General features: G+C 39.3%; 2 protein-coding genes across 11 annotated transcripts in view; one reads left to right on the forward strand and one right to left on the reverse strand.

Moving 5' to 3' along the window:
• The window catches only part of KIAA1257 (uncharacterized protein KIAA1257 homolog), a 141874-nt gene that overhangs the window by 39448 nt on the left and 79236 nt on the right, over positions 1–23190 (forward strand). For 3 of the 5 annotated variants that reach the window (XM_040646661.2, XM_040646662.2, XM_040646671.2), the window contains exons 3-5: positions 9288–9749; positions 10388–10596; positions 11456–11564. The gene's annotated coding sequence lies outside the window, so the exon portion shown is untranslated. Of the gene's footprint in view, positions 1–3297; positions 3364–9287; positions 9750–10387; positions 10597–11455; positions 11565–23190 lie in introns of all 5 variants that reach the window. The other 2 variants (XM_040646663.2, XM_040646665.2) reach the window with 2 other exon arrangements.
• The window catches only part of EFCC1 (EF-hand and coiled-coil domain containing 1), a 47003-nt gene continuing 41632 nt past the window's right edge, over positions 17820–23190 (reverse strand). For 3 of the 6 annotated variants that reach the window (XM_414315.8, XM_004944525.5, XM_004944524.5), the window contains 2 exons: positions 21959–22028; positions 17820–20490 (listed from right to left, as the gene is read on the reverse strand). In XM_414315.8, coding sequence (XP_414315.3) covers positions 20357–20490; positions 21959–22028 — 204 coding nt within the window. In that variant the 3' untranslated portion in view covers positions 17820–20356. The remainder of the gene's footprint in view (positions 20491–21958; positions 22029–23190) is intronic. The other 3 variants (XM_040646673.2, XM_004944526.5, XM_015293470.4) reach the window with 1 other exon arrangement.

Genomic DNA, 23190 nt, shown 5'->3' on the forward strand with positions numbered 1-23190 from the left:
GTGGTGACTCAACCACCTCCCTGGGGAGCCCATTCCAGTGTTTAACAACCCTTTCTGTAAAGAAGTGTTTCCTAACGTCCAACCTAAACTTGCCTTGGCGCAACTGGAGGCCATTTCCCCTCATCCTGTCACCTGTCACCAGTGAGAAGAGACCTACCCCGCTCTCACTGTAAGCACCTTTCAGGTACTGGAAGAGAGTAATAAGGTCTCCCCTCAGCCTCCTCTTCCCCACACTAAGCAGCCCCAGCCCCCCCAGCCTCTCCTCACAGGGCTGATTTTCCAAGCCCTTCACCAGCCTCGTTGCCCTTCTCTGGACCTCCTCCGGTACCTCCATGTCCTTCATGGAGTTGTTTCATAAAAGGATATATGTGGGATAACCAGTTTCTGAGTTGTCAGTCTTTATGAAGTTGAAACACCTTCAGCAGAGAGTAGAATTTTCAGGTAACGGGTGTTGATTGTGGTGGCAATGCATTCAGATTAAAATGATCTTTTAAAAAAAAGAAAAAGAAAATAGGAGTTTGCTTATATGTTATCCTTGTGTTGACTTTAGAGAAAAGAGAAAGATAAGTGTTGCGAGTGAGGCAATTTCTTTCTTGTTAAAAGGTAAGTTGTGTGAGAGTGTGTGTGTTGGTTGAATGGATATCCTACACAGAAAGCTCTACGGATGAAATTGTGCCTTTTTTCCTCTTCTTTTTCTCTTTAACAGCAAGCATGCTTGTTTAAAACTAAAGCACATCACTGGACCATCGATTGCATAAACATGTCTTCATCCATGCCTGTATTATGTATCACACCATCTATTACATACATTAAAGAGTAATGCCATACAGAATAATTTTTTTTTGCTGTATGGGGAAATCAAATGCTGTATCTGCTAGCAACAAAATATGTAAAATGATTTAAATCCTTTGAAATCCATAACAAATTCTGCGTTACAGGTTACTTTTATGTAGGTAGTCCTAAATTCCTCCGGCAGCTGTCACACGTGGTTAGAGAAGTAGCTGGTCATGCTGAGTCGCTTACTTTTGATGAGGATCATGAGCCTTTCTTCCACTTCAAGGGGTGGTAGATGTGTATGGTGAGTGTCAGAAGCAAAGCTCAAAATACAAGGCATTAGCCTTTATCGTTGTAGGGATATAGCTTCTTGTAGGCCAGATGACAGCTTTTCTTTTAAAGGGATTCATTAAGAGCTGATCTGGAAAAAAATATTATCATCTTCTATAATCTTGTTATAATCTAGATAAAATCATTTTCAGTATGAATGTATTTGAACTTCTAGTGAACGAACAAGGCTGTCCGACTTCTCAGCCGTATTTCTGAAAATTCTTCTTTCCTCAACCATGCCTCACTGCCCTGATTCTTGGAAGTGTTTTTCTCAGGAGAAACTTTCTTTTGAGGCCTTGACTTTTTCCAGTCAGATACATGACTGTTTCTTCTGATTGCTTTTACAGGGAGGAAAAAAAAAAAAAAAAAAAGAGGGAATTCCTAATTTTCTTGCAACTGATTAACAGCTGCAAGTTAAAGCTAATGATGCAGATCAAATGCATGATCTGCTAATAGGAAATTGAGGCAGAATATGCTATTTTTTTATTAAAGATTTCAAGGATTTTACAGTCACTTGTTGTTGTGAATAACCTTTTCTTGACATAGAAAGCAAAAAGTCTATTTCCATGTCCAATACTGAAAAAAACCTGCCACATCATCAACAGAGAGCAGAAGTGCTTCTTATTTAAGTTGTATCAGAGTGATTCAGTCTGTTCTTTCATACCTTTCACATACGTTGGTGACAACACTAACCAAACATTTCTTTATAAGTGGATGCAAGTCACTGGAAATTCATGAACTATAAAAATAATAAAAAAAAAAAAAGGGAAAAAGGATATCGATGAAATTCAACCAAGGAATTTTGCCTGCAGAAATTAATTACAGAAATTCTGTGGCTTCTCTCACATCTTGAGTTATTCTAGCCCTAGGGGCAAAGTATTCCTGCTATCTGCTGCACCCTACAGGACTAACCAGTCAAAACCATTATAGTATTTATACATGGGAGAGCTCTAAATCTCATCCTGTACGTGTTCTTCTTACTGTGTTCTTTCAAACTGCAGTTAGCTTGATTTAATTTTGCCAGTGTCAAACTAAATACCCAAATTACTACAGGCAGGTAAACTCTTATTATTTAGAAAATTTTTCTCCTAAATTATACTCCACCAACTTTATCAAATAATTCTTTCCCTGCCCTTTCTCATAAAAAAAATCTCTCCTTGTTTTCACTGAGCAAAACTCTGCACTTACTGTGTAACTCTCAGTTATTGCTCATCTTTCCACTAGGTGTCATTCAAGTTATTCTTTTGTTAAATGTTGCACCTGCATTGAATCAGCCTTTTAATGTAGTTTATCAATTCATATGATTGTCAGAAACAATGAAATACTCATTGGAAATACTGACTTCTCCATCACATCCAAGACAAAAGTTTAACAGGTTTACACAGTGTATGTATTACATATGTATTACATAATGTGTCTAAATCTACTGAATTCTTAGGGCTTTGAGACTGTTAATGAAAGAAAACACTAGTAGATTATTTGAATTCAAAATGTCCTTAGGAATATACTACTATCATGTATGCTGTCGTAGCGATGTTGTGTTTGGATGTTGTGTTGAGGGACATGGTTTAGCGGGAACCATTGGTGAAGGGCAAACGAGTGGTTGGACTGGATGATCCTGTGGGTCTTTTCCAACCTTAGTGATTCTATGATTCTATGTTGGAGTGCATGTAGGGAATCTTCTAGAGAGAGAATCTCTAAGAACCTCATCTTTAAAAAGCACACTATCAAGACAGTACTTCCCACAACAGGATCATGCCTTGGCAGTTCCCTGCACACAGTTCAATTAATCAGCTCTGAACAGGCACCAGGGAGCCCGGTAATCCTCGCTGCAGTCAGTGCTTTCAGTGTTTCTTTCATGCATCTCATTAGCTGAAGGTTGCTGCCTTGATGGGAAGTGCTGGGCTTTGTAAAACAGTCAGCTACACCCCTCTCTGCCTTGCCTGCTATGTTTAATTTAAGATTTTGCTCTAATTTAAAATAATCAGTGCTCTAGCTCTTTAGCTGCAGTCACCATTTTCAAAAAGCAATATTGAGTTCCAGTCAAAGTGTTACAACACAAAGCACCATTTATTTTAATATTTTTCTGGGGATTAGGATTGAGCTTTCAGAACAAATCTCACAGTCTTCCTCATTTTCCGTGCATGCCTAAATTGTGATAGACACTCTGGAAATGCATCTGATCTGTTCCAGGTGCTAATGGAAGTTCAGTACTAGTGGCCTGACCAAAGATAGTCCAAAATGAGATCTTCCTTCCAGGTATGTATGGTTGGATGAGATATCCTCAGTTCCAGATTGTTTCACTGCCAAGATCCAGTTTGAGTATATGGATGTAGCCAGAGGGATAACCAAAGAACTCTCTGTGAGCCATGTCAGAATGCCAGTGAATTCCCTGGCAACCATATAGTCAAGCCTGCCAAAGATACCCAAGTCTTCTTACCACGTTACAGTGTAGTAAATATGGTGAGCTTGTTCATGAGAGTAAGCATTGCTGAGTGTTGTGATGGTCTCCTTGTTTAAGAAGTTTGATAACAAACAAAATCAGTCTTCAGCGCCATTAGCAAAGATCCTGCTATTTTCTGCTTGAAGAGTTAGAAGTGTTGAAGGCAGGACATTGAACTTTGTGGTCACGCTGAACAGTTAGATCTTGGAAAGATCAATTACAAATTAATTAGTGCCTTATTTAAAAGACTGTATTGGAAAAGCCTAAGCAATGAGTTTTCTGTGGTAATTAATTGTAGAATTTAAGTCACTGTTCATAATTAATTAGAATTTTAGTTTTTACATTGCCCTTTATAAAGCTGTGACTACATAGTTTTTTTGAAATAAAGCAGTCAATTTTGGGTATGTTTTCAATGATGATTTATTTTTTCCTGATGCGACCAGCTACTGTCACATTATTTCTTTCCATAGCAGTGTCATATTTATATACCATTTGTATTCATAGAATCATAAAATGGCTTGGGTTGGAAGGCACCTCAAGGATCATCAAGTTCCTACCCCCCTGCCACAGCAGGGTTGCCACCCACTAGATCAAGTCCTAGACCAGTATTGCTCAATCTTGCAAATTTACACACTTATCTGCAGTTCTTTGTGTCACAGTGACCTGCAGAAAATTCTGCCCAGACTTCTGATCATGGACAGAAAGTCACTGCCAAACAGATTGGGCTCTGCTGCCTTTGAACTTCTGCAAAGCAGATGGATTGTTAAGAATGCGCTCTCTAGCTAACCCACTTAACCCACTTAGAAGGTGCTGACAGAACTGCAGTTTCCACGTGGCTGGGAAGATGGTCATGAACAATGCTCTCAAAAAATGTGTTACTGTACAGGATTTGCTTTAGTATGTGGGTTAACTTTACTGTCAATCCCGGTCTTCCAATTCTTGCATTGCATCTCTAATAGCATAAATATGTTGATTCTTAAAAAAGAAAAAAAAAAAAAAAAAAAAGGTGTGGTGTTTTTAACCATTAAAGCTCACATTTTTTTCAAGTTCTGCTAACAGTCATTAGTATTATTAATAAAACCAGAGCTTCACCTATAATAATCTGACTCGAAGTGTTAGGTTCTGAAGGAAATCTTCATATAGTGTGATCCATGAGAAAATCATAAGACCAGAAAATACTGCTGTGCTAATCCTGTTATTTCCTATCACTGAATCCTAATATACTTAACGGCTTGGAGAATCAGTTTTATCAAGCTGACAGATGAATTAATGATACGGCCACATATACTGGGGAATAAATAAGCAATGTTCCTCTGAGGATGTTTGGAAATTCATTTAAAGATGCTGTAAGTCTCTTCCTGCATAATCTAATTCTTTCTTTGCCCTCATTTGCTCCTTCTAGCTCAAACACAGTGTTGATGGCTGTACTGCAGTGAAATGTCCTAATGGAGCTAGTTGGAGGTTATTTATTATTCATTTCCACATCAATTTTGATGAATGTTGGTGGTTTGATGTTGTCCTGCTGTGACACTCACAGCATAGCTCTCTCCATGCTGACAGGCAGAGAAGGACCGACTGTATCTCAGCACCTACCAGGAAAAAACACGACTCTGAAAGAGAAAAGTTTTCTATCTTCTTTAGTCAACAGCTTGCGCTGGTTATACATCTGAAATTGACTGGTATTTATCTCCTACCTTGGCTGGCTTCTTTCTGAAGGTCTAGCTTAATTTACACAAGCTGAAGAACATTGTTCAGGATTTGTGAATACAAAAATGATTATTTTTTTCTTTCATTTCTTTTTCTTTTCTATTTTTCTAAATGACAAATACTTCTGTGAATTATTATGAAATCCTAATTTGTTTCAGATAAAAGGATGAAAAAATTAAATCCATGAGATTCTGCTTCCCTCCCTTTGCCATTGAATCCCTGTGAACAGTTCCCTTCAGAAATATATTACACTTCTCCCTCTTTTAAGGGGAGGCTTTCATTATGATCCTACAGCATGTTGGTGAGATCAGCGTACTTTGCCTGATGTTTTGCTTCCATGTTTTGCTTTTTGCCATTACTTATCTTCTGCACTATTTGGGATGCTTTAATACTTCCCTGCTGAACCCTGTTATTTTTCCTTTTCTTCCTCTCCTTACCCGGGGGCATTTCTGATAAATCTAAATCAATAAGGTGGGAGGCAACAATTTCACCACTCCACAGAAGGTGTATGATAAAAAAGATATGGTGTATATATATATATGGAAATGGAAATGATGGAATTGCTACTCAAGGTAGTGAATTGAGAGCCTATGGTTTGCTTGTAGAGTACAATGCCTATGAGAACTCCATAACATAAGCATTTTTTTTTAACTTAATGTTGTGTGTCAACCCCTGGCTGACAGAGGGATTTTTGGAAGAGAAAAAAACTAATTTCCAGGGCTAGGACCTTGGGCTTGAGGGGCCAGGACTTTGCTGAGCAGCCTTCATTTATATGATCAGTAGGTAGGTGTGTTATGTGGGTGAAAAAAAATCTCTTTCATGTGGGAAGAGAAAAATGTGCATCTCTTAATTTCCAGAGTTCTAAAATTACTTTTTTTTTCTTTTTTCTGGACTTGTCAGGCATCACCATCAAAACCCTATGCTTGAAAATACTTGCTCAAGAAGCGTCTTGTTTTGGTGATTAATGGTGGCAATAAAAGAACATACAGAGCAACCAGCAATATTACTTGGGGCAAAGTTCTTAGTGGACGTAAATTGAACATCTGAGAAAAGAAGCAGAGGAACTAATTCTCAATTCAGCAAAGACTGAGATTTTCTCAGCCTGCAGGATATTGGATACAACTAACACACAGTGCAGATGCCACCTTATTTTTAGGCTTCTGTTATTTCCAGGGAAGTCTGTAAACTGAAATTCAATACCTGTCTTTTTTGCTCAGAGTCAGCACATAAACCAATGTCTTGAAGAGGGTGAAAATACTTGTGACTCTGAACAAATGTTCTTGATATTCATCTCTGAGAGGTTTTAAAGGTGCTGGCGTGATGGGAATTTTCATGAGTCCAGAGATGCTAACAGCATTTGTCGTCTATACATGGAAAAGCCCCAAGGGCAGAATGCTTAAAATACAATGAACAGTCTGGGTGCTACCTGATACAGTACAGAAATAACAACAATATCATTGCACAGCCCCTGTGGAAAAACAGATGAGTGTATAAATCTGCTTGTGCAATCTGACCATGACAAAGGCTTTTGTGGTCATCTTTGGCAGTGTGAAAAAGAGGACCCCCAAATGAACAGTTGTCACTACATTCTTCACAAGATGCAGATGCATCATGGTGTTCATCACATGCCGAAAGCCAAGGAATCACTCAAACTCCATTTAAAGCTTTAAGTGAATTAAAGATTATAGCGACAGTAGGGATATATCTTTCCTTGTTAGAGAACCAGAGTAGGCGTATCATATAGGTCTCGTTTGCTCATCAGCCTCTTCAGAAACAGCTACTCCTGATGCATTCTCTGTGCACGCATGCTGCAGAAACTGTTTCCTTTACCTTAATCCAAAAACATTCATCAAAACTGAAGAAGAAAAAGGCATCTTATTCCAAAATGATATCCACACACAGTGATAGTTACAATTTACAAATCAGTGCAACTTATCTTTAATTAATAGGGGAGAAAAAGAAAGTTGGATAGCTTACATTCCTTTTTAAATTTCTTTCTGTAAAAGCACTTCTTTCTGTCTACTCCAGATTCTTATTTCAGCCCTTTGATGCTACCAGAGGCAGATGTATGTTCTTCACTACTTAGTTTTTCTCTTTCATCCTTCCATCTGTTCTACCTATTACAACTCCATTATTTTCAACAGAGATGTATGCAATGTGCAGATTTATCCTGCAGCTGTGGTCCTGTTGAGGAGAAGAGGCATAATTTGTACTAATTCATAACCTGGTTCAAGCCTACTTGTTCTAGAACAGGTCATTTGTCTTTATGTAGTTTCATTCTTTCAAGCATTCAGAATGAGTGTATGTGCATGTGTGAAAGCTGTCCCAAACCAGCCAAGGTGTAGAGCCCTGCTGAAGTTTGATTGTTAGGACTATATTCCAACTCTTAATCAACAAAGTTGCACTCAGCATATTATTATATAAGAATCATAACATATCACATCTTGAGATTTAGAACTTTTGATGTGGTAGTTTTTCTTAAAAACTTCTGCTTGGCCAGACTGTAAACTAAAAACCATTTGCTGCTATTTTCGTGTTAGAGATAAGTGGGTATAAGAAACATGGCATTGAATGATCTTTTACTAACGTAACTTCATCAGTGCGAGCTGTATTTGTGTTTGAGATCTCTTCAAAAACAAGCCAAGGATTGTCTCCCATCTTTGAAATTGTCCTATTTTTGCCAAATTTTGCTTACTTAACCTGAGGCACTTTACCTTACAAAAGTAGCAGGAAGAGGAATGAAAACGTGGCTACATGGATAGCTAATCACTGTATCTGCTGGGATCTGTATATATTCAGTAAAAAATGGCACTGTTGAGAAGTGGGTTCTAGCCTCCAGAATAGCTAATAATGATAACAGTGATAATCATGATTCCAACATTTAGAGTTTAGCGTAAAGAAAAAAAAAAAAAGGCAGAAAAATAGGGAGCTTCTCTGTAATATTTTAAAGCCTGTGTGCATTTTCTCTTTTTGTGGGAAATAGTTGGTCAGCTTAGCTGATGCTCTGATTTGAATGATACCTTAGCTGCATTCAGGGAACTGCTGAAACGGGAAGCAGTTAGGATATGCTTTACTATAGGAAAATAAAATCATAATGGAGTTGTCCTGAGGTAGTGTATTAAGAGAAGTTCTGGGCATTAACTGAGTCTGGGTATCACAGCTCTGTGAGTATGATGTCTTGCACCAGGCTTCTGGAGTAGATACAAATCTTTTGGCTTTTGAGATTTTGGCCACCAGGCTGTCTCAGACTGCTGAAATAAGTGCATAGAGGGTGGGTGGGAATAATAGTATCGGTCTGCAAAGGAAACAAAATAAATTCTCCCCTACTCTGTGACTTTGGCAATAGCTCTGACAACAACAACAACAAACAAAAAAAGAAACAAAAAAAGACCAAAACCCAAACAACATGAGTATGTTACTGTTCTCTTCAGTCAAAAATCTATGACAAGAGCTCAATTTCTTTTTTCATTTTTAATCCATTGATGCCAGTGTTGCAAGTCTCAAGCAAATTCCTTTCATTTCTTTACAGTCTTGACATGCTGTTGCTTGTAGGGTAGAGGTCATTTTTCTGTATGCATAAGAAGGCAGGTTAAAAAGGCAGTAAGGGTTAAAAGGAACACTTCCAGATACTTGAGTAAAACTGGAGGAAAGTTTTTTTTCTTTTTAAATCTTTGGTTTTTGAACTTGAGAAAGATAACATTACCCAGTAACACTGTAGCGTAGACAATAGGTGAAGAACTATTATGTTTCATCTGTGCTTGCAATAGCTGTGTTTGTGTACACTGCCAAAACCATAATTGATATTTTCAAAACCATTTTTGATGAAATTCTTTTATAAAAATCTATTTCCCTCATGAGAACTTCTATGTCAAAAAATTCACCAGCTTTATTAATTATCCCGTTTTGCAGCCCAGCAGAGCAGCTGGTGCTTGCTGGCAGTGACTGAAAGCATTTGGCACTGGCAGGGACTGCTGCATGTCCCATTCCTCTCAGGCAATGCTGATCTCCTGGGTTGTTTTCCCATTTCCCACAGAGAGAAGACAGGCAATTGTGCTGAAGGAGATGGCACCACGGGGTGAGGAGCAGCCCAGCACCAGGGAAGGGATGTGCCTGAGGAATGGAGCTGAGCAGCGGGCAGGAGGAGATGCCGGGAGCTTTCCAGGGTGCTCAGCTGTCTGCCCAGGAGGAGCGCCACCTCCTCCACGCACTGCAGAGCCTGGAGAAGAGTGGCCAAAAGCCTCTTGGTGGTGGACACGGCCTTGTTTCCTTCAGGATCTTCAGTGTCTGAAGGGCCAGTGAAGAGATAGATGGACTGGGGTCTTGTTGCACTCCGTGAAGGGCTTAGATAATAGAGGAACAGAAGGACAATGACAGCCGTGTACCTGCAGGCCCACTCCAGCCGTTGCCGCCAGTGCTCCTCACTGACAGAAGGGAGCAAGGGACAGGCATGTCACCTGCTGATCTGCCATGACATCCTACTCCCTGACTCACCCTGGTAGGTGTCCTCTCTCAGCCTGCTGCTGATCTGTCATATGCTGCCCTAAGATCCCTGGGGACACACGGCCCTGTCAGCAACCCCAGCTCCTCCCTGGGGCGCAGCATCGAGGGCCGGGGACAGGGGAACCTCAGTCTTGTGGCTCACTGATGAACCTCATGCCCTCCCACTGCAGGGGCTCCTGTGGGCTCTGTAGGTAGAGCAGGCTCTGGCCCAGGTAGTCTCATGCTGCACTCTTCCTCCTCTTGGCCAGCTGAAGAGTGAAGAGCACTGGATCAGTGCAGGACAGCCCTGACCCTGTCCCAGGGTGTGGGAATGTGCGTACCATGCACTCACTAATCTGCCAGGACTGTGCTGTCTGCATCAGGTGCTCCAGCCTCCTCCAGTGCAGGAACCGTGCGACATCATGGAAGGCTTTCTGGAAGGTCTGCCAAACAGCTGAGATGCTATTGCAGCCTAAGCAGCAGCAGAGCCCGTATCCCCCAGAGTCCCTCTGCAGGGAGGATGCAGCAGCAGGAGCTGATGATGCCATGGGCTGCAATACTCTTGGTGTTTGGGGGGCACCACAGGGTCAGCATCACCCTCCCCCAAGTGAATGCAATTCCCACCTTGACCACGCTCTCTTCCTCATCATGCAGGTGCAAATACAGTGGGACCGGGCTCCTGCACACCTCCTTCTGCATCCTCCTCTTTTGTCTGCCCTCCACAAAAGCTCAGTGTTTCTAGGAAGAGGTTGATGGAGAGCTGCCACACCATGCTGGACTCTTGTGGAGGAGGAGGGAAGGATGTCAGTTGTCAGCAGCTCCAAGCCCACAGTGAGCAGGGCCAGCACGGCCAGTGAAGTGGGGTAAGAATCTCTGAGCTGAGAGGCTGCAGGCAGATCTTGAGGATGGCTGCAAACATGCCCCAAAGTGTGCACGTTCTGCCCTGCAGAAAGTCTGCCCTGGGGCATGCAGTGCCTGGAACTGGGGACTGGCCAGGAAGTCCTCTGGTGCACATACATTGATTTCCTATGTTTCTAAAACTCCCTCCATCTGCTATGAGCACTCAATTTCCATAATGATGTGCTTAGCAATTGTCACTATTGCAGGATTAATTTCACATTCTAGTTAGGAGACATTCACTTGGTCTATTGAAATGGCTATGTTATTTTCTGTGCAACTGCCTAGTAGCTTTTTTTTTTCTTCGTTTTTATTTTTCCATTCTGAATGGAAATATAATATTTCCCTCCCTAGTTTTCAAGGCAGAGATTTTTTTCTTAAACTGCAAACAAATTATATTCTTTTCAACCATGCTGAGACAACTTAGAATGTCTTAACTTCCTGATGTCCCCAAAGTGGGATGCTCCCCGGGCTTCATGTACATATGTGGACATTCAGCACTTCGCTGATGTTTTGAGATAGCTGGGACTGTTTTCTGTGCACCGAGAATGCTGGTGAGATCAGGTGAGACTCCAGATCTTCCCAAGTTTCCTCTGAGATATTCAGAGGGATAAAGAAGCTCTCCAGCAACTCAGCTGAAGGAAGTCATAGAGGATCTTTCCCTACTCTGTTTCCTTACCAGTACAGCGCACACATTTAACACAAATAGGATGTTTCAGCATCCAGCAGCACTCAGAAGAGGCTGAACAAGTAAATGGTAAACTTGCTCTGGATGTGTAGTATAAACTATTGTTCTTCATTTCAACAAGCTTTTTTTTTTTTTAGGCTATGGGCTGCACCAGTTCACTTGGTATCTCCAACCAGTGTTCTTAAAACTCCAAGACACTTAGAGCAATGTGGCTGATCTGATGGCAGATTTCTACAAATTTTGTATGTAAGTATTAGTATCATCATTTTGCCAAGAGAAGGCATGTGCTTGCTGTCTTTCTCTTGCTTTTCAAATACAAGCATTTTTGACTGTTACGCTTAGTTTCTGCTCATGGTATGAAGAGAAATATTTTCTTATTCTTGCATATCCAATATTTGTTTTGTTCAGAGAAATATGTGAATATCATCTGATGAAGCACAATAAGGTATGGGTATTTCCCTCCTGAGGAGAGTTTTCCATGTGACACTGTGAAGTTGGTGGGAGTTCTGTGGGCTGGTTCATAATAAATAATACGTGTGTTTTAGAGCACAAAGACAAATGAGAATTGTTAGAAGTGAGCAGGGAATATAAAGCACTGACACAAGTAGTTGTCCTTGGTCAGAAAATGTAGAAGTTGGTTGTTGGGAAATATCTCTTATCTGCTTTCTTCCAGACAAAGGACCATTTATTCTTCCGAGACAAAATCTAAGGTCAAAGGAAACAGTGAATACTGGAGGATCTGAAAATGGGGAAGGGTGGATTTCAGTGATTGGCCAAGCGCTCCAGATGTAGCTGAATAGCAATTTATCATTTCATTGTCATTGCTGATTAAACAAAGCAAACATGAAATGCGCAAATTGTTTGAGTAGCAAAATTGCCTTGTGTTTAGTTAGGATGAGGTAGTGTGTAAACAGCGCAGTGATTGCTGAAGGTATTATCTGAAGCATTCGTATAACTTAGTTCTAGGAAATAAATCTGAATGACTTTCCTATTATAGTTCATTTTTCTCCTTATCACTGTGAAAAATCTTTCAAAAGACCTTTCTGGGGGTCTGCTGAACACACTTGCAAGGTGGCTGTTAAGCCATTGTAGGGCCACAAAGTGACTTGTCAGCACTCCTGAGTCTGTAGCTGCAGTACTTTGTATTGAAATTTTTATGTAGTGTTGGCTGGAAAAGGAGTGATAGTGAAAAAATAAGGGAAAATGTGACTTGTATTTGCTATTTATTTGTCTGACAACTTAGGAGCCAGTCCAACTACAGTTCCAATATCTTTCAAAGATCTCCAGCTGTTAATTTTCAGCAGAAGTTCTAGCCAGGTCTCCATAATGTTATCATTCAATAGCAGATGCAGCTTCAAAAGTATTTACAGAGTTCATTCATCTGTGCAGGATTGAATTGAATCTGGATTCTATAACAAGGCATTTCCAACTATTACATACAAATAGCTGGATTTAGTTCTTTCTGTTTTTAGTAGTGGTAGCACGTGGGCCCATATGCTGATTTTTGTTACTAATTCTGTTTCTGCCTATAAGGGTAGAAGGCCCGTCCTGTCCAGGCTGAGCAGCCCTAGCTTTCTCAGCCTCTCCTTGTCTGTCAGCTTCTCCAGTCTCTCGATCATCTTTGTGGCCAATCAGTAGACTCCCTTCAGTAATTTTGGGAAAGCACTCTCTTGTACCAGAAGCAAGTGCTGGACTCAGCACTGCAGATACAGTGCTGAGCAGAAAGAAAGGATCAGTCTCTAATCTGCAGCCCAGGATTCCATTGGCTTTCATCTAGGGTGGAAGACACTGTGATTCAAGTCCTTCCTGATTCAATGCACAAACCTGAATTTCCACTCCACTTTTCCCAGATGGCTACTCTAGCTACTGTATTGTTCAGACTTTTTGTATGAAGGTGGGTGTAATCCTGTTGCAGTGCTGCAGTTCGGATGCAGTACCATTCTGGGACATTCTATCAATAGGCTATTGAATATTTAATTCTTTGTATGCATATGGGTTGATCAAATATTTGATCTCTTAGTCTTATGTGGTTTTATGGTACAAACAAGCATGCTGCTGAGTTATTTCTCATATGACTTATTAGTCAGTAACCTATACTTAAGTTTATACTAAATTATACTGAAGTATATTCTCCCTGGTTTTTACAGACTTTTTCTAATACTAATCCAGGTTCTGCTAATGTGCCTTCAGAATCATTCCTCAAAAAAGAGAGATTTTTATCCTAACCTGCTGTGAAGTTCTTCACATTCCAAAATGTTAAAATATTAGTGATAACATTTAGAGTGCTGCATACAAGAGCTGCAGTTCTACCTTGCCAGTGTTGCTTCAGTTCTACATCTGCTGCCATCCTGTTCATATGGGAGACAGAATAAGAACATGAAAGAGTTAGGAGATGATTTGTACATTCAATAGGATAATAGTATAAATTGAGGTCAATACTGAGTGACTTGCAACAACTACCTTTTTATGAAATGGTGGTTTCTAGATAAGCAATGCTCCTCTCTTTGGAAAAAAAAGATAGAAAAAAGAAACCAAACGATAGTTATAAATATTAATGTCTTTCTTGAGGCTCTATAGCTGTTGAAATGGAGGGCTGTATGCATAAGCTAGGAATCTTGCAGTGTAAGTTCAAACTTCAGCTCTTGAGAGCAACACATTCGTGTTAAAATTATCACCACAGAAATAAAATGTTTGCATTTATCAATATAATACAAAAACTTTATTTATCTTTATTAATAAGTTTGCTTTCCAAATTCCATGCTAACAGCACTTCCTTCATGGATCTGACATCTTGATTCCATACTTCAAATAATTAGGTTAGAGTGTTCACTGCCCGTCACTGCAACAAACTCAGGTTCTCCCATCTGCATCAGTAAGCCTTTGGTGTTCTCTGAATAGAGAAGCATCTGTTATGCAATTCTTTCTTATTTCTCATGTCCTGAAATATTTCTGTGTTTCAGGGTTTTAAATGCTTCCAGTTTCTTTTCTGTCTCTACTCCCTAGATTGTTGTTCAGTTCAGTGGCTCCTTAAATCTGATTGTGTGACTCAAATTATTGGTTCTGTCACTTTTATTTATATGCAGCTTCAGCCAGATGCATAAAAGCAGCTCCAGTTAGTTGTGTTTTCCTTCTTGGTAGGTTCTCTCCAGCGTTAATGATTTTTAAAGCATTAGTTTAACACGAGCTGTCATATGTCTTGAGTTACAAAATGGATGCATGGGATCAGGCATTTTGCTTCCCCCCCCCACAAGACTAGAAGTATAACAGCAGAGTCTGAGAGAACACCTCACACTACTATGTGCATTCCCATTTTTATACTGGGGAGAGTATATCTTTTTATTTGTGGCATATTATGTGCAATTACAGTAAAAGTTAAGCTGTTTACTGCATTCTTCATTGGAAAGAAGTGTGCTGTAATGGTGGAGCTGATGATGTTTTCTCGGTGCTGTTATGTAAAGGTGACCTAGAAATGGTTTCCATGGTAGTAGCATGTGCTACACACTATCAATGGCAGGTCTCAGAGGGGGCCTGGGAAGGCTGTTGTGTTTAAAATCTGAGCACATTCGAGAGTCTTTCAAATGACTCTCAGAACCTGGTGACATTTTTGGGTGACTCTCAGTCCTTCAGTAGATGAGTCAGTGGTGTGTCTCAGCCCAGCACATGACAGATGTTTGTTCATAAGCAATTAGCAGCGGCGCTGACTTCTTTAGGCGTCCCCAGAGCTGATCCCTGCTGGTCAGAAGTACAGTGCTTGACAAGAAAGAAAGCAGTACTGCTGCATATGCTGGACTAGCACTGTGAATGTATAATGAATTTTATTTTCCAGATCAGTTTAAAAACAAGATGACTTTCCCCTTGCTAGTGCTTTTTGTGTGTGTGTGTGTGTGTGTGTATGTCTAAATATGGTTAGGGCAAGTTGTCTCCTTGTGTTTTCAGCTTTCATGTGACCCTCCATGTATTTTCTGTTTTTGCTTTTTTCTTCTGTTTTTTTTTTCCCATCATTCAGATAGAAAATTCCTGATAACAGACTGACCATTTACTTTATCAGTAAATTTTTCTACTTGTACTTGCAATAAAACCAATAATAAAGAGTCAGCAAAACCAGAAGTATAAAACAATGAAACTTTCTTCAAGAACTAAATTTATTTCCAACTACAGACACTTAGATCTTATGACCTTTTTGCTTTGCAGTAAGGATGTGGGTAAAACCACTTGAATGGTCATATTTTTCAATGTCATCCTACAGTCTTTGCTTACTCCTTGACAAAGATAAGTTAGCTCATAGTTCTTTGAGGCAGAATCATAAAATATTCATTTGTAGGGTAATTGTGTCTTGCTCTCAAAAGTACCATTCATACAAAAAAACCCACAGAGAATATAGTATCTGAGTGTAGTTTGGAAGCCTATCTGCCCTCACCTAGATAAATCTGCCTGGCAGGCAGAGTTCTTGCTTCTTGTTCTGATCACCTGAACTAAGTCTGTAGTGAAGATATACCATCAGTAGGAACACAGTTCCAATGCCTTGTCTCACTAATATGTAAAGGTGTGTTTCTACATGGTGTGGGTATTAAATTAAGGATTTCATAAGCCTGAGTTATGCTGAACTCAGTGAGTAAGTTGTCATCTGGAAGATACTGTAGCCAGGTTTAGATAGATGTGTTGGCACGACTGTCCACCGGTAGGAGCAGCGCCATTCTGCTTTCAGCCTTGTACACCTTGTGCTGCTTCAGAAATGTCATCGTTTCTGTACTTCTCTCAGAGTGGGACTTGTATAGTTAATCTTCCTCTACAAAGGAGCCAGGAAAGCAGAAAGGCTGAAAATCCTGGCCATTTGAAAGTAAAACGTAAATCAGGAAATAGGGATGATTTACAACTGAATTTCACACTAAGAAACGCACTCTGATGCTTTTGCATGATGCAGAGTTATGAATAAAATTATTAAACAAATAAGATAATGTAAATACTAAAGGATTGAGTGTCTTTAAATTCCATGAAATCATAAATCTAAGAGAAACCCTTTGGTTGGTAATGTGATAAGTCACACATGCTGGGTATGTTTATTGTCATTCTATCACACCTAGCAATTCTATTTTACGCAACACTGTTTAAAAGTGTTCTTCTTAGCAGTAAGATGAATACAAAGATTGAAGTCTAAACAGTCTTTTATGATGAAATGTACCATCTATGAAATTAACTGACTGTATCATAAAGGTGAGGAGATTCAATGTCAGCAAATTCAGTAAACACACATGCCAGTGCCAGGGATTTTTTTCTTCCCGAAGTGTGTACAGACACCAGTAACCTTTTGGAGCAGCTCTGGCTGGAGACTTCCACATTCATTTGGTGCTAAAATTTTGTAAATCCAAGAGGTGACAAGAGGTCACTTTCAGCTACTTCAGAGAGAATTTCAATGAAAACAGATGGTTTAATCATTAAATGAATGTATCTATCAGGTGGAGTTTAAAACACTAATAGTTCATAACTTGTGTTAAGTGAAAAATGGAGGAGACTTGTAGGGGTGAGGTTAGAAGTGTTGGACCACTCTAGGCAGCTCGATGGGGGAAGGGTGTTCAAGTATAAAATCTGAGAGGTTGAGGACTTACTGCTCTGCAGTTAGTGGTGAGGAAGGAATTTTCTGTGGGGAATTAATTACATTAGGGAGTTCCAGCAGACATAACTCAAAGGAAATTTTATGTATTTTCTGAAAGAATAGAATTACTAACTGGGAAAAAAAAAATAAAATCTAGAATTTGGAGTGAGCATACTGGCTATAGGATAAAATCTCAAGCATGATATGAGGCCAGAGCTCAACTGTGGTGTCTCAAATCCAGCATAATTATGTCTTTTTAGCCCTTTTACAGATGCCTGTTGGCTTTTTAAACAAAGACAATAGTTCAGTTATCTTCTATAGCCAAGACCTAAGTGACCTTTTACCAGCTGGAACCTGTGCAGCAGAGCTGTGGTCTTATCTGGTAGCATACCACATGTACTCCTCCATACTGTTCTTCCTACTGAACAAAGAAATGCTGGGAAGGTATGTTCTGAGGGCTTTTGACTACCTACACAAAGTTTTAGATGAGCAATTACACTTGCTATGTTTATAGCACATGTACTCTCTGTGAGTTTTTCTCAGCTGATAGGTAAACATGGAAGCAAATGCCCATTTTATTACCATGTGGTAAACATAAAATAAAAGAGTTTGCAGAGATCTGTGATAGAGGTTTGTAGTTGTACTTTTTAAATGGAAGGCTCTTGAGGGTGCTGTGTTATCTTTTCAGTTTTTGTCACGTGGGGATTTTTTTTTTTTACAAAATGGTGATATGTTCCCTGCAAGGTGAAGCACTCATCTCTGAGAATCTGAGATCTACATGCTAATGAGAAATCAGAGTATGTTACTGCAAGGCTATTCAACGGAGGTATTTGTTATGCAGCCAACAGTGCGGGTCATAGCTGCTCCCACATTAATGTTTGGAATGGTTTGAAGATAATAATGAGACATGATCAGGTATTTCTGTTTATTTGGTAAAAATTCAAACACTACAAAAGGCAAGATTTATTTATTTATTTGTTTGTTTTTTAATAAAAAGTAGCAGACATCTGCTGAGGTAACTAGACTGAAGGAGATCTCCAGAAAACCTAGGCTTTGGGTTTGCTTCCCAGGATTATTATACAGTCTCTTTTGAATGAGTTCCAAATAATAAATTAAGCTGTGGAAGCCTACCTGCTTTTGAGGCAGAGCTAGAAATTTCTCAGTTACACTGATCTAAAATCACAGATTTATACAGCTTCATATTAAATATTAATCAGCCCCAGCAACGCCGAGGTTGACAGACTTAGTATAAAACACTGAGGTAAAAGTATTTCAGAAAATAATCAATCTAAGGTCGATAAAGAAGGTCTTTAAAAAGTACAGTGCCTTGTTCTTCCTCTGATTTACAGGATTTGAGGGCTGCCTCTTGATCCATCCTGAAGAACACATTCTTCTTAGGAAACACCGTAAGTTTGACTTGCTCCACATAAATTGCCTTTGAAGTTAAAATAATCAGCTTTTTGTATGCACCTGAATTGCTGCAGCAATGAAACATTCTCTCCAGTTACAATGAAAATAACAAAGGGAAGTCCAACTCAAAAGATTTATCAGGATATGCTGATGTATCAAAAATCATTTTGATATAGCCATTTCATAAGGAAATAAAGATGTTGTTATTTGAAGCTAACTTAACAAGATATGATTTAGGTGTTTCTTATGTCAGTTAAATGGTGTCTGTTTGTTCAGAAAATCTTCCATTTATCTCAGCTGTTTGCTACTCCCTTAACACCAGCTTAGGTGTTAAGTGACATTTTCCAGTTTCTCTTTATGGCTCAACTGCTGCTTGGATAAACCAGGCAGTACTCACTCAGACTGTGTTGCTCCTCCCCTCTTTTTCATTAGCACATCAGTCTGCTTATGTCTAGGTTTCTAGAAATAGACGAGAAGATTAAGTAGAAACTCAGTGGTGAAGAAGATACAAAAAGTATACAGTTAACATAGCACTATTAAGACATTGTTAAGTATATATAATACAAATACACATGCATATGTATATCTAGAGCGGATACAGTAAATATTACTAATTTGGATGCTGATAGAATCCCGCAATACATGAGGGTAGCCATAATCAGGCATGTATGTGCATTATAAACCTATTTCTGAAGTGCCCCTATTGCCAAATATACACATAGATCATGCTTATTTAATAATTTCGTGACATTTTCTCTCTTCCTGGGAAAGTCCTAGGCATATATAAGCTATAGAGTGCATTATGAACGAACAGAAATAGAAATCCTCTTCATCCCCAAATTGGTTTGTGGCACAGATTTTTTTTTTCATATGGAATCAATTTTCATGGAAAAAACAATCATACATGCACAGTTGTGAATTGAGTGGTCTTATTGCATTGCTGACACTGTCTCAGGCAAATAAATTCATATTCTTAAAAGATCTCCAGTGCATTTTTTAAGTAACATAAGTTCAACTGAATGGTTTAGGGACTCTGCTTCTTTAGTTTCTACGTTTGAGAGTTGAATGAAACAGTGAAAGTATTATGGAAGCAATATTATTTTTTTTTTCCAATTCTGCCCCCAGGAATTATTCTGTTGCTGATTAAAATGACACCATGGTTAGGCTCAGCATTTTCCTTTAATTTGTTTGCTAGTGGGACCTATCTTTGTGTAAGTCCACTTGAGCTGAGGGAAATTAAATGAGAAAACAAGGTCAGGTACTGCATGTAGCATTTGCTTGTGCAACAGTGGCAGCTGCTGCAAAGTGGATGTTTCAGTCCTTCCCTTTGGGCCGGGGAACAACGTTGTATTATACCTTTTCCAAGAAGTAAAATGCAAATTTTAATATAAAATCTAAGCCTCTTATCAGCAAAGGCTATTTCAGGCATCTATGTAATTGCTAATACAAAATTCAGCATAGCAATAACAGATCTATCTTTAGCATTAAATAAGGTGAATAATTGAATCGCATATACAGACGCACACAAATATATTTTATACATGAAACCTAAAGACTTGCACTACCAGCGTACACTTGAGTGTATTCTTTTAATGTTGGTTACTTGTATGTTACAGAAGCAGTTTACTCGCCACTGAATACATAGGCAGACTTTTGCTTTTGAACTGAATTATCACAAAAGCTAGAATTTGTGCTCCGGCAGTGTGTATCCAGGGCTGTAAATCTAAATGAGTCAGGCTGATGTATTTGGAATTCTTTTTATTTGGTTAACCAGTTCAGTTCTAGGGCCACTGTGCAAGGATGGCTAGGCTGCTAAGTAAGGTAATGCTCTTTAACTTACGGGAGGACATGATGTTAGCTGAGAAACTGACGCTCTTCCCTGAAATAGCAGGTGTTCGATATCATGGCTTTATTATTCTATTAGCCTTCTCCATTACTGAGTTACTTTGAATTTGACAAATCTTATTCACTCATCCCATGTTTGAAGGAATGAGAACTGTTGCTCAGTTGGTCGTGTGGCTGTAGCTGGCACTGCTGCTCAGCAGGAGATGACCAGTGGGTTAGACAAGGACTGACGACTCTGAGCCTTCTCCAGAGGTTGGCTTTGTAAGAGTTCACACGCTGTCAACTGGCGGTAAAGAGTATCTAGGACTTCAAACAGGTGGGCTTTTCCTTTAAAATGAAAATTGCAAACATTATCATTTGAACAAAGACAGAAATTTGCACTTTAGCTATCATAACTCAAGCTGTCTTCTTTACAGGTACCAGTGCAAGTAGTTAACAAACAGTATCTACATTCTGAGATCAAATGCGGAATTCCCATTTCTATAAAAAAGGTGTTTTCTTTACTGTTTCTCTTGCTTTACTCACTGCTTATTGAGTTCTCATGTACTTGTATAAAATTACTATTTTGTATCACAGTAAAAAGTTGCTCATCCAACTATCCACTTACTTAGTCTTGTCAAACACGTAGAAAATGTTTGATATACAGACTTAGGAAAGGTGCTTAAGTCACATTAAGTGCACAGTCAGAAAATGGAAAGCAGAGAAGGTGAAGAGCTTATGGCAATGGTGATGCAGAATGTACAGAGAGCTTCACAAGGCTACTTCACTATTTAACTCATTTTAGGAAGCTGAACTGTGCTGCGGTTACAGAGGGAGGTAATTTGTTTCAGCAGCATCATTCGGAGTCAGCATTCCCCTGCAGCATAAGTAGTAGTACCCTCTGGACATGTGTAGTGTGGATTCTCCCAGTATCCTCTTGTGTTTGACAAGGCAGTACCTGATCTGTAGGTCAGATATAGTTTCTTTCTGTGTGGGTGTCTTGGAGCCAGTTGCTGCACACTAGTAACAGCAAGGCTTTGGAACAGAAAAGCCCAGGACGCTTTGTATGTTGTTCTTCCTAAATCACTGTTATTAATATTCTCCAAAACCATGCCCTTGGGCCACATCTACTCTTCTATAATCTCGTCTTTGACTACTGTCTCCCTGTTAAAAGTCCCTACAAATCATGTTCTTAGGCTTGGTACAGAACATTCCTTCTTTGAATATAAGTACAAATGCTCTGCTAATAGGAACAAAGTAATCAAGTCCAAACCTCTGGGCTGTGATCCCTATATACTTCCTACAAAGGCAGCTCTGGTACATTGGACCATTGTTCAGGGAGAGGATATTGCAAGTTGAATTTTCATAAGGGGAGCATGAAAGATTCTTAGAGGAGTTCAAGGTTGAAGTGGTTTCTTTATGAAAATATTTTTTAATCCCTTGCTGTTGCTGCAGAACAAGAATATGACATGCACCCAGATAGAAACCTAAGAAATAGCTGGCTTACATATTCATTGTCATGTTTTTGAATGAAGCCCTAATGACATTAGTAGAATACTGAATTGTTCCCTTACTGCCAAATTCCAATTACAATCTAGCTAAAAAAAGCCCTGGATGCTTTTCTGTTTCTGAAGTGTGGTAGACTAGAAAGCATCACTGTCTCTTTGTAATCTTCCTGTATAGTATTTCTTTCTCCCCACCCTGTCCCCCAGCATTTGAAATATTTTTTTCATACTTGTTTCTTCATTATCTAGTGTTGTTCCTAAAGGAAATATTTTCATCCTTCTTGGTCTTCATTCATGATTTACTTTCTTACCATGTTGGGGGTCATGACAGGATTCCAAAGTGCTCAGCAAGATTTTCCCCAAGGCTCGCTTAGATATGTTCTTTAAAAAAACAAAATAATATTATAGCACAATTATGTTCTTCACCAGTTTAAATGTATGCAGTAAAATCTATGCACAATGTATTTGCATTTGAAAAATCAAAACAAAATGAAGCTGAATCCTGGTGATGCAAGACCTGGTACTGGCTTTATTTTCATGCATTTTAACTTAGATACTGCTCAAATAACAGCAGTTTGTGCAGGGTCCCAGTCCTTTAATGTGGCTGTAAAAAGAGAATCTGTAGTCATATATTTAGCAGTTTTCCAAAGCTTGTGAGTAAACTAATCTAGATGGCAAGAAGTGTAAGCAGGGTGTGCATAACAGACATTTGTTCAGGCCCCTCCTAAGCCTGTGTTAAAAAAGAAATGGTCAAATGTTGTAGTGTTATCTTAGAAGGAGCTTCTCAGCCCCATCTGTTCTAAGATTTACTGAGGACTATTTCAGGTGTAGACAAATCAGAAGAGATTGTATATGTCATGTGGCAGGCCTGCTATTACCTTGACATTGAGATGTAATAATCATTAGCAAAAGTGAGAGGACTGTAAAAACTATGCAGGATTTGGACAGTCTGCTTTACCAATAGTTTTATGTTAGAAATTTGTTGTGATGTTCATAATAATCTGGAAAGCAAACTCTCTTAATTTTGTTATCTAGACACTAATGCATGCTTTATGGGAAATGGGCTTGAAATTATTTTAATTAGCACTTAGAGCCTCCGTGTCTGTAGGGACAGATTGTTCTTGCTAAAACTTTGCAAACTGAAATTAGATGAAAGCTGTTCTGGAGGAAAGATGATGCACCTACCAGCAGCTCAGGCAACGCTGCCACTGCTTACTGAAGTCAGTCATCTGCCTTCTGCATATCTGCCCCAGGGGGGCTGGTGCATAGTGAAAAAACAGGTTCACAGAATCAAAAATAACAGAATCCTAGAATCTTAGGGCTTGGAAGGGATGTTTAGGGATCGTCAGGTCCAACCCCACTGCTAAAGCAGGTTCCCTATAGTAGATTGCACAGGAAAGCATCCAGGCAGGTTTTGAGTATCTCCAGAGAAGGAGACTTTTGTGGCAGGCTGGGATTACACAGGAAATTGCCTTTGGAAAGTCACTGCTTTCTAGTAGATTCTGTTGCAAATGAGATACTGGGGTATTTGTAACGTGAAGGA

The sequence above is a fragment of the Gallus gallus genome, chromosome 12 (assembly GCF_016699485.2).
Source record: "Gallus gallus isolate bGalGal1 chromosome 12, bGalGal1.mat.broiler.GRCg7b, whole genome shotgun sequence".
Lineage (NCBI taxonomy): Eukaryota > Metazoa > Chordata > Aves > Galliformes > Phasianidae > Gallus > Gallus gallus.